Source organism: Falco punctatus (genome assembly GCF_963210335.1).
Source record: "Falco punctatus genome assembly, chromosome: 2".
In the NCBI taxonomy this organism is placed as follows: Eukaryota; Metazoa; Chordata; class Aves; order Falconiformes; family Falconidae; genus Falco; species Falco punctatus.
Genome location: NC_137581.1, coordinates 75424675 through 75436889, shown reverse-complemented (window position 1 = coordinate 75436889; position 12215 = coordinate 75424675). Strand labels below are relative to the sequence as shown.

Below are 12215 nucleotides of genomic sequence, written 5' to 3'. Positions count from 1 at the left end.
GGGTCACCAAGAGCAGTTCCCAAAGCAACCACGTTCTGCTGCACTGACAGACAGCAGCTTCCCTGGCTGTTGTAGGTGAGAGCCCCCCCCTCCCGCCCCCAAGAGCTGCTCACGGCCCCAGAGCCCACCACCCCGGTTCTGAAACAGGCACCACCTCCCAGGTGCACCTGAGGAACAGGCCTGCTCATAGCGTGTTAGCACATGGGACAGGTGAACTGAAAGCAACAGGAAAGCAATTTTAATCAAGTTAATAACCATTCTGGTCTGGGGACTCAAGCCCGTTTCTAGGAAATACTTTTTTCTATTAATTTCACTTCCAGTTTCTATTTTCACATCTAGCCTGTGAGAGTGCCAGAGAGACACTAACACCAAGGAATAGCTTGCAGTCATTAAAAAACAAATTCGAATTGCAATTACATTCTTGTAGTCTAGAACTGTAATTTCAGAAATGCGCCACCAAATTCTTTACCAGATGCTCTGCACCATCACCTGAGCTGTAGCAGCTCCTTGCACTGTAAACTGTGCGCGCTGGGTTTAAGTCACAGCTTTACCTGTGATTTCAGCAGCGTACTGCAGCTGCTAACGGCTCTGGGATTCAGTGCTCCCCTTGACGCATACTTGGCTCCCGTGGGTGAACTTTCCCTCTAAAAGCTACAGCACCGCACCAGCCAGCCTGCTGCTCTTCCACCTACATTTGCAGTAGGTATTACCATTATTCCAGATGCTCTTAGAGCATTAAGTTTTATTTAAACCTGTCTGAATGGCTGAGTATTCATCACAACTATGATTTGTTTGGGCCGATTGGGACTTCATAGAGGTTTTTGCACTTCAAGAAGCAATTTCAAATTTTCCAAGACAGAAGAACTCCCCCTTCCTGCTCCTCCAGTCCTAACTATGAAAAACCTACAACTTAGAAGACTGCCAAAAAAATAGTTCTGGTGGAAGCTGGCTGCAAGTTCTCAGGCACCTGTTTCAAAATGCTCCTCCCCTGCATGACGGGGAAGTCAGAAGCACTTTCAACAAGGTTACTTCTAGGAAAATAATTCTGCAGCAAAAGGAAATCAAATGGCCAAACAGATCACACCTTCCATCAGCGGGAGTCACAGACTATTCACCTTTAAGACAGCTGAAGTGCTGCATAAATAACCAGGTTCCAAGAGAGTGTTTCCTAGTTGTTCTTTTTAATATATCACTACTTATCTATTCCTGCATGCAAAGGACACTCAAACCAATTCAAATTTACATATTTAACAGAAACACATTGCTGCACTAGCTTTAGATTCATGTATCATTCTAAACAACAAGGAATGAAACTAAAACAGAAACCTCAAAATCAAGAACTGTCATAATTAGGGCATTACAGACCTTAATTATTTTTTTTTACAAGTCTTCCTTAAGACCAAAGATTAAATCCACATACAGTACCACATCTTTAAGGCATGAAATCCAGAACTTTCCTAAATAGTTATTTTTTAAATGGAGTCTTCAATGGGACTGAATTCATATCTGCTCCTTGCTGCTGTGAGATAACATGTATCTTTACATTATACATGGGGAATACAGACCAAGAAAAAAAGAACAAAACAACAAGTACAAGAGATTGTATGTTCCCAGATTTGATACTGTACAGCTGTGAGACCAGCGCTGACATGGACGCCACAGACTAAAAAGAATGATCAACATCTCTGGTGTTGCAGCTCTATCAAACCAGACATTTAAGCACGAGGCTAACTGGGAGCTGCTCCCACATCCCGAGTTAATTACTTTGAGTTGTACATCAAAAAGCCAGACTTCAGCTATGACCCCAGTTCTCCCCAGAGTAGATCTTCCCATCACTGTACCCTATTTACTTCTGGCTTTTTAGACACACCTTCCAACTAGTTCGGCAAGCAAGGCAAGGAGATCTTCAAATATTTAGTCAGAGACTGAAGGCGAGAAGCCAAAGGGAAAAAAGTTTAATTCAAGACAACTATGTCCATGAAAATTGAGATTAACTTAAGCATTTCTAGAGCACTTTGACAGACTAGTAAGGGGCTTTGTTCCTTGGAAGTGTGTGTGGAGAACCAAATACCATTTCTCTGCTGTACACAACATGAGACATCGATCCTCGTCCCTTCAGGGTAAAGACAAGACACCTTGTTCGTAACAGTTGACAAAATACACACAAGTCACCTTTGTGGAAGAAGAGGTACTAGTCGTTCTTCACCTCCATGTTCCTACCACCCTTGCAAAGATCATTGGCTTTAGGCCTGAGCACAGCCTGACTGTGGACAAACTGTTTTGTTCCTGTCCCAGATGAAGCTCTGGTCAGTAGGTGATACAGGAGACCTCAAAAAGACTTCTGAAATAAGCACCTGAACTACTAGAATCCGTAAATCCTGGCAACACACTCGTAACTCAGACAAATCTGGCAAGAGGTGTACAATGCCTTTTCCAATTCAAAGTGCACATAGCTAAAGTACTACTACTTCTTAAATTAAAAAGAAAAAAAGGGAAGGGGGGAAAGGAAGGAAAAGCTCTCGACATCCTCCCCCTTGTCAAACTGCCAAAACTCTGGATCAGGCCGTCTCCTTGAAGGCAGAGTACCATTACACAAAATTTAAGCCCAAGGAGTTAATTTGGTAATCGTCCAAAGCAACCAAGAATGACTAAAACTGATTCTGCAACCCTAACAGCTGCTGGTGATCTTCATAAAGCGTACTTTTATACTGTGCGTCTCTTCAAAAAGTTGTTTTGGCATACATTTTAATTACTGCTTACTGACCAGTGATTAAGATTATGAACTTGTGCTGCTTTATTGACCAAGTTGGGTACAACAATTTAAGCGTCATTCTACCCCCTCCCTCCCCCCCAAATCCAGTTGTAGATCTGTTAGAGTTTAAAATTCACATTAACCACAAATTCATACAATCAACATCAGGCAGTGTGTTAATTTGTTTGGAATAGACAACTCCATCATCCCCCTTCTTAGAACATGCAGGGAGAGTCACCTTTACATTGCAAGTCTGATCGGTTCCATTGCTGGACTTTCTGCCATCCCTTTGAAAGCAAGTCTTTTTGCCTAATCACGTATGTCCTAGAGTATGGGCTGTATGGCCAGTTGCAGTGCACCGCCAAGTTAAACCCCCGAGCAAAATTCAAAGAGAAGCCGCAGCGTTAACGCTGTACAACAGGGCTAGCGCCGCACGCTCTCGCAGGGGTCACAGTACTGGCCCGGTATCTGTCCAGCAGTACACGCCAGCCTCGACTAGACTAAGGTAAGCCGCACAACCTTTTACCAGCTGTAGGCAAAAGTGCACGAGTAGCTTTACCGAGACCAGGGAAAACTGCAGCATAGTACAAAACAGTATGAAAGTGTTAACATTCCGTATTGAAGAGAAATTGCATGAGTTTTAAAACAAGGGTTTAGATTACTGATGCCTCCAGAGTCTGTCGTCTGATTTAGTCATTTAAGAAATAATTACATCACTAATGTAAACAATATAAACATACCAAAAACTAAGTATGATTTAAATACATTTTGATGGTACAAAAGAAAAACCTGAAGGTGTCTGTACAGTTTTTACAACGTGGGAATTGCCAATGTATTTACAACATGAAAGGGCAAATACCATTTTTTGTGCAGAGTAAAATTATCTGAAATAATGTCAATATAAAAAACAATATCTAGCGGTGTGAGGCACTCCTAAACATGGTGGTATTAACCATGCTTTCCTTTGGTACAAGTCCCATCGCTTGGAGAGCCGCAGTTGCTGCTGTGGCTTTAGCATGCTTCTTATTAAGGCTGGCAAAAGTAGGCCTATATTCATTTCCATTGACTCTCACCTGTTTGGGAAAGAGGGAGGAAAGAAGAAAGTGTCAGCAAGTGCCTCTCCACTTCTGTTCTGAGCCAGCCCTGCACAGCTCCTTTAAGCACATTCTCTACGCAATTCCTCTCTAGCGGTAGACAAAATCCACACCTGGTTTGGAAGCAGAATTGTTTCCAAAAAGTAACTGCTAATACAAGATACTATGTGAAAAAGAAAGCCCGCGTCTTAAGATAAAACTGAAGGACAAAGAACAACTACATTTTGCTCATTACCTTTACAACAGTAAGACTTAACATCACACCTGCAAGAATATGACACCACATCGGTTAATCATTTTATTAAGAAGTGAAATGGTGTGTTTCTTGACAGATTTTCAGGTTAATGTGCTCAAGAGCACTGATTTGGCCTGCACAGAAACAGGACTTAGCATCGAAACAGTGCTTAGCAGTCCTCAGCCACCCCCGAGATGGCTCACATGTTTGTATACAAACACAAATTTGGAAGCCAACAGCAAACGAGGAAACTCAAAACATACCTTAAAGATAAAATGTTTGCGATGATCAGGCCCACTATCATCCACCAACACAAATTCAGGTGGTGACCATCTTCTTTTGTTACAGATCTCCATCAATGCAGAAACTGGGTGTTTACCTTAAAGATAAAATGTATTTGAAATTTCAATGCCACTATCAAAGCAGTCATTTTAAATGAGTTTAATTTTAGATGAGTAAAAATCTTACCTGAAAGATCCTTCATCACAACGTAATGTCCAGATCTCTTTTGTGCCTTCTCTCCCACAGCAACAAGCCCTAAACAAAACACAATACAGTTTACATTTACGATTCACACCCGATTTCTGTATTCTCATCACTAAAGCACTAACATCTATCAGTGGAGATGAAACCTGGAGACACCATACAACTATCTTTTCAGAAGTCTTTCAAACCTCCCTTTCATCCAGCATTTTTTCCCCCTCCGTACTACACAACATTCTTCTCAACTGCTCTAGTCAGACTCTTAACAAACCAGGTAGTAGAAAACTTTAATTGACCTTATGCAAGTCAGGAAACACCCAGCTTTCAGTGCCCTCTTTGGAGAAACACTGAACAAAGAGATACACCTAAAAAAAATTCTCTCGCAGTATTTGTTCTGTGCAACCCAAAATTCATCCACTACCTTAACAGTTTGCCTCTTACATGCTAAGCATTTACATTATGTCCATTGAACAGTAAAAAGCGTACCTAGTATGTTCTTTTGCGATACGACTGATACAGTGTTCTTGTAACATTCCCTTTTTACTTAATGGTATTCATATACTTATCCTTTATGTACAAGTTCACAGCCCAATTACCGTAATCTCAATCACATCTGAATACAAAGCATCCGATTGGGCCTCAAGTCAGTACAAAGAGCACAAGTTCCAGTGGAAGTCACTGCGAAACATGGAAGCTGGACATTTTTCTTCTTAAAATCTTACAAGAGTAAGAAATAAAATGTAGTAATTGCCAAAAACGTATCACATGCCAGTAACCATGCCATGCGTAGGAAGCAACTCAATTTTCTCTCCATTCATTTTGCCTTCATCTTAAATACACACAAACAAAATACCTGTCCATTTTTTCAGAGTTTCTTGGACTTCAATCCTTCAATATTACTTTTGTTTCTTACCTCAATTTGTTTCTGTTCCTGGTGTGAATAAAGACAGGGAGATACTGCAATTTTTCCAGTTTCTTCCTGTTCCTTCATCTTTGGTTGGCATTTTGATTTGTTTTGCTTTACAAGAAAATCCTCCCCTCCTTACCGGATTTTCATCCTAATATTCACGCAGCTCCTAATTAGGGACTTTTCAAGTGGTATGAAACCCTCACAGACAACAATCATTGAAACAAAGTTGTTGGTTTTTTCCTTCAGAATCTTATATCCAAAATAAACAGAAGACTTCCACCAAAGAAAAAGCTCTCATGTCATTCTTCACATTAATACTGTGTCCCACTCACTCTAAGTTGCTGACACTTGTCTTCCACACCTGGTACCTCAAAAGGTATTTTCAAAAAAGCTGCAATGGACTCTGACAAGCTTTGCTGACGGACCAAGATTCTTTGAACACGGACAACCAACAATTTACTGGCTGACAGCAAAGGTCAAGGAGGGTTTGTTTTCAGTGCTGCCTGCAAGAGAACTACAGGTCTCACTCAGCATCTGGAAAAAACAGAGTCTAAGGGAAAGCAAAGGCAGACAACCTTGCGGTTCACCTCTTAGTGCAGCCTGTTGAGTAACTCCTCAGCAAACTGCCAGCTCCTGTATCTAGAAACAGTATTTTATTTGGGGGTAAGTTCTAAAAACGTGTGTAAAACCCTTACAAAACAATACTTAGTAACAGTTACTTCATAGCAGATACTCCTTACAGTCTTACTTAATAACAGACTCCTTGTATAAATTTCTGCATTTTCCTTAAACCTCTACACAGAACTTTAAAAAAATAGAACTGACTTTTTATATATTTAAGCATCAAAAAACACTAATGTTTGAATAACCTTTTCAGCTACCCATCATACGTGTACGGTCACTATTCAGTTGCTTCTTTGTAACGCATGAAACATGCATGCTGCCTCTTCATAGTGCAAGCTGTCTCCCTATATTATAGACTTGGTTGGCTCAACATGAAAGATTATTCTTTATCAACACAGAACACCTCTATATTATTTGTGGAAATTATGGGATAAGGCTGCATATACGATAGTAATATTTAAGAACTACTGAAATTATGCAAAGCCTGGCCATCACTAGGGTTATCAGTATTTTCAGATAAATCTGTCACATGCCAGGGAGAGGCATCCTTTAACTCCATCTAACATTTTCAATTGTTATTGAAGACCGAGCATTCTGAAGCAGAAAGAGAAAACTCTGTTACAGAATGCCTAGCAAATTGAGGATTGACTGGATCCTGTCTCAGGCCTTAGGGCTTGACGCTTGAAACTTCAGTATCAAATTCTGCAGACATTAAGGAAATTTATATCAGAAACCACATGAGAATCCCAGGGCACACTTCTAGAACTGGAAACCTGAGCTGTGACACAGGTGTGTATCACCAAAATGTTTCTAATGTTCAAAACAATCACAGGTTGTGTAGCAACATGGTCTCTTTCCTATGATGTGACAAGAAGCAAGCAACATAATGAACAGAGCTAACTCTTTCCTCCTCACCACAAAAATCCTGCTGGAGAAAATAATACTGAAATTGACTGTTTTCCATTTCTTCCCTCTGACTAATATTAATCAAGCTAAATTGAAGGAACTCTTACCAGCAGTGAGAACTTTACAAGACAACATCTACAAAGATCACAGTAACTTAATAACAGGAACAAAATGTTTTTCAAAAGTTTTCTTGGCAATCATTCTGTCATGAAGTATCTTTTTTATTTTTTTGTTCCCTCTCCTTTCTTTAAACAGAAAGGTTGCACACAGAAGAAAAACAGCTGAAAAGTAAGTTTGGTCATTGTTCATATAAAACAAAGTCGTCTGTATTATTGTGTTCTGTACTCTGAGACTGTTGCACTTCTCCATTTATAAATGCTAGGAGGTCTTCAGAATTTAGAAAGCCATGAGTATTTTCATAACCTAGGCTTGTTTTCTCATTTTCTACCTCTTCGCATTTAATATTGAACTGTTTAAATTATACTTTCACCACTAGCTTGGTCACCAGAGCAGTACTGAACTACCTCTGTGTTAAGATCTAGCCATTTTGACAGCTAAAGATTCCTTCAAATCCAACAGTATCTCTGCAAACGGACTTCAGAACATATACATTTACATGCATTGTTTTCTTCTGAGCTCAATTACGAGCACTGAAAAAAGCTAACACAGACTCATAATTCAAAGTATTTTCATGCACTGATATTAGATGTGACCTATTTAATATAGTAATAAATTCCCAGTTTTATAAAAATATTTAGGAGAACAATAGTAAGAATTTGTTTTCCTGCAAACAGTGTTGTTGATTTTGGTAACATGCATAATAGAACAATTAAATTATAAATCTTGACTGCTGAAATTCTGCATCTTGTATTTAAAATGGTTAGAACTTGTATAGGTATTTCAGATAGAAAATGTTTGTAAACATTCACTCTGAAAACAGAACTCTTGCTACATATGCTGGCAAGATGGCCAATCATACAAACCATGCTGCCCCAGCTTAAGCGGCAGCACGCTGCCTGTAATTAAAAGGACAGTTCTTTTGAATCAAGTGAGACAAGTGCAACAGTTCTCCATCTGTGGCCATGGACTATACAAAAAAGAAAAAAAACAGCAAACCCACAACAAAATCAGAAGAGGAGGGAACTGCTAAAGCAATCTTTGGAAACAATCAGAGAAACATCACTGTAGCTGAGCAGAGGTGCTTGCCTGCAGCAGGATCAAACTAGGAGATGGAACAGCAGTGAGATCAGATGGACAAAAAAGGAAACAATCCATTTCTAAGACCTAAAACCATCGATATGCCAGCCCGTTTATGTCAGGACTTCAGCTGAAAGGCAGCAGGAACTCAACTCTAGCTCTCACCTCTGTCCTTCACCCCAGTTGAGAACCAACTGAACCACTCAGTCTCCTATACCGCCCCATTCCTGGCTTCAGCCACTTTCTCCAGAACAACCATGGCAACTTTTCCACAATTCACTTCCCTGTCTGTGCATTCTCCATACATCCAACTAAACCACATCTCTAATTAAAGGACCACTGAGAAGCACTTTTGAAAATGGAAAGTGAAAGTTAGGAAAGGCACAGAATGTCTGGAAGAGTTCACAGGTGTAAGGACAAAGCCTATATATATAATCCAGGGCTTGAAAAAACTAGTACCAAAATCATCTGCATCATTCTGTTAACTTTTACAGTGAAGCTGTACCCAGAAAAAGCTTACTATTTCAAAGTTATTTTGCCTACCTCCAAAACACACATGGTAAGTTTATACTGCCATAAGACATTTAAGGAAGGGCTTACCTTTTCGATCTGTCTTAAAATCAACCATTATCGGCTCAACGCTGCCTTCTTTGTTTTTCCCAAGCCCTTCTCCTTCTCTCCAGCCCATTTTTCTCATCAGTTGAGCTCCCATTCCTCCAGTTACAGGGGCTGCTCTTAAGAACTGATCCTATCCAGAAAAAGAAAAGTAAAACAAGTCCTAAAGTTAGCACTCGGATTGTAAAAAATAAGTGGGAGCTTCCAAAAAAATGTTTCTAACAACCTTTCACAGATTCAATTAAAAAAAAATACACCTTAGCTTTATATGCATTAACATTTTGTATAAACCAGAATTCACGCAGACACACGAGACAAATCAATGTTTTCAAAAAAGAACAACTTAAGAAAATTCTAACGCAATCCAAAAGTGGCAAGTGACCGTTGCAGACATATGTATTTAATAAAATGATAACCGTCCATTTTTAAACACGCTACTTTGGTTCCAATGCATCTCTTCTCATCTTGTGAAAGGAGGCAGTGTTAACTGTTTAACTGGCAACACGTGTGCCAAGTGTACCTAGTTATTGAACAAAATACAAGCACATTTAGCAATGACATTCACATAGTGTTTAGGCATATTTTAAATATAAAAAAAACCTTCCCCATTTTATTACACAGCAGTTGCACATTCAAGTTCTACTCTGAAAATCCACATGAAACATACAGGTTTCTCTTTTTTTAAAAAAAAAGGAAAAAAAGGCGCTTAGCCACACAGTTTAGCAGCAGCAGTCTTCACATTCTTTCAAATCATCATTAACATAATAGTTGTTAAATGGTGAAAGCTTATAAACAGAAATTTTAAAAATCTGTTTTGATGTAAAGAACTTTAAAAACTCCTTAAATGTTTACGTACCTAGGCCTCGATGGCCGCAGTGTTGTGAATAGTAGGGCTGGCATTGACCGTGGCAAGAAGGCAGCTACAAGGATTTGACCCTGAAACAAGTTTCCATATAGAGGGGTGAAAGTTCACAGGTTATTCTGTGAACTATCATCTCTCTTCTGCCCCCCCCACTGACCCAATAAGTAAGTCAATCATTTCCATCACAGCAAAAAATTGCTTGCCTTAAAATATACAAGTTTACACACTGGCACTGATAAGTCCATCAGTTATTTTGCATAGTAGGTTAGATGATACAATGCCTAGTAGTTTTGTGAAAATTTTACTTACTATCAAAGCAAATTAATAGAACATTTTTTTTTTCCTCCTTTAGTTTGAGTTGTGGTTGCAAAAGTAAGCATTTCCCAGATTTGGACAAAGGACTGAGGTCCTTGGTTTTGATTTGTACGTAAACAAAACCAGAAGTCTTACTTTTGCAGAGACTAAGGATAATGTATTTTTAAGGGGATTTCAAATTGGCAACTGACACACACTAATGGTGCATGTGTGTAATCCCCACCACACGTGGTGTTAAAAAATTCTAAAAATTCTAAAAAAAAAAGTAGCTGTTGAAGATTGTGGTAGGACTCCTCCAAATATTTATCTATTAAACAGTAAATACCTATCAATCATGCAACTGGATGCTGCACTTAGTAACAAAGTGGTCTGATGGAAGAGTAGAGGCTAAGTGCACCTCTCCAGTTCAACTTTTTTTCTGACTGGTGCAGACCATGCAGTGTGTGTGTACACAGAGATAATCAGTTTCTTTGATACGAACTGCCTCGATCTATACACCTAAAATGACTTTTACTTACTTCCATTTTCATCCTCCCCTCTCTTTTCCAGGAACCTCTCATTAGAAAAGGGCAACCATGCCGAGAATGATACAAACCCCAGTCAATGTCACCCTGGGTTCCGATTCCTCTTTTGTACCTGCTTTGCAATGATAGAATTTTCAAAATAAACATCTGTTTCGTTATCACCAGTGTGTATTCAGTTCACAAATGATAAGAGTGCAATTTCTTGATGAGGTCATTTTAATGTTACACAGCCTTCTCACCACACCTGGAAATGCACTGATGTGGGGTTAGGATTGGTGTAGGAAGAATGGAACCAAAATACTACTATTTGTAGTTAAAAATCAAAGCCCTGAGCTCCTGTATAGGGATTACCAGAGCCTGAACAAATTCCAAATACTGTAAATAGAGTTCTACATTCCGAAGTGCACTTTACTAAAAACACCTCTTCTAATGTGTGAATTCAGAATCCTATCTGGTAACTTTAGTGTGAATTTTTTACACTATGCTGACTCTCAAACACATACAGCAGAACCAAGACAACAAGGAATTAGAAATGTAAGTTTTGTTTCTTTACAGAAAAGCTGTACTTGTGCATCACACTAAAAGGCTAACTGAAGTAACTCTGGTACCAACATGAAAGGAGCCAGGAGAAGCCTACTTCGATTCAGTTTACTGAAGAAGCAGAGAAGACCAGCAGCAGGGGAAAAAGTTCATCTTTCCATTCTGGTTTTGGTTTTTTGGTTGTTTGGGGTCTTTTTAAATAATAAACTGAATATAAATTCTAATGTCACCTGCACTATTATATTGTCTAACTACTTTTTTATAATTTAATGACATACTTCACCCAGCCCATGACTTACTACAGTATGGGTAAGAACTAGTGCTGTATTTGTAATTCCATTTGAAAACATAGAAATAGTAGAAACGTTAACAAGAGCAGGGAAGACACACGTTTCTTTTCAGTTTTAAAAATCATAAAAGGCCAAGTCTTGCAGAACTACTTACAAGCTATGTACCCTTGCAGATCTGGCCCATAAGGAGGATATAAAATTGAAAAGTATGTAATACAATAAACCCCCAGGTTTCTAAGTTATTTGGTTACTGTTGCCAGAATCAACTAATTATTCACAAAACAATTGTTTTCTTTCATTCATTGATCTCAATTTGAGTAAGCCTGCATGAGAATTTAATACAATTTTTCTCATCTTTTGATCTCTAAAAATCCATGAAAGGTCTGCCAAATAAAGCACACTTCCATTCTGCCAGCAGATGGACACAACTAAGCAAGCCACACTCTTGTGTCAACACTTATTCTTTAACAAGAAGGCTACAGAGTAAAACCAATCGCTTAAGAGAGTTTTAAATGAACTTTAATTAAGACCATTCCTCTTTTAGACCTATGTGAGGGCAACAAATCTGGGAGGACATGAATGCCTGAATTAGCATTTAAGGGTTCAAACAAGCAAATAATAAAAAAAAAAAAAAAAAAAAAAAAATCACACCTCAAAGATGATTTTACAGGGTTTTTTTCTGGAACACAAGTTGGACAGTCACAGTTATTAACTGCAACAGCAGTCTTCAATGCTGTACGCTGTCCTTTCCCCAAACTTAACAATCTAACAGCACCCGCAACATCCAAAACATTAAAGCCGTAATTATGTAAGAGATATTGAAATACATCATCAGTTTCTGCTCTCTGAAAATACCCATTCCTTCTCA

At 38.9% G+C, this 12215-nt stretch overlaps 1 protein-coding gene across 8 annotated transcripts in view; it reads right to left on the bottom strand.

The window, feature by feature from the left end:
* Positions 1-1940: 1940 nt before the first annotated feature.
* SON (SON DNA and RNA binding protein) overlaps positions 1941-12215 on the bottom strand; it is a 40562-nt gene continuing 30287 nt past the window's right edge. For 2 of the 8 annotated variants that reach the window (XM_080374675.1, XM_080374676.1), the window contains exons 9-12: positions 8802-8949; positions 4550-4618; positions 4345-4460; positions 1941-3825 (exon numbers count right to left, since the gene is read on the bottom strand). In XM_080374675.1, the coding sequence (XP_080230801.1) occupies positions 3667-3825; positions 4345-4460; positions 4550-4618; positions 8802-8949 (492 nt within the window). In that variant the 3' untranslated portion in view covers positions 1941-3666. The other 6 variants (XM_080374677.1, XM_080374678.1, XR_013925921.1 and 3 more) reach the window with 6 other exon arrangements.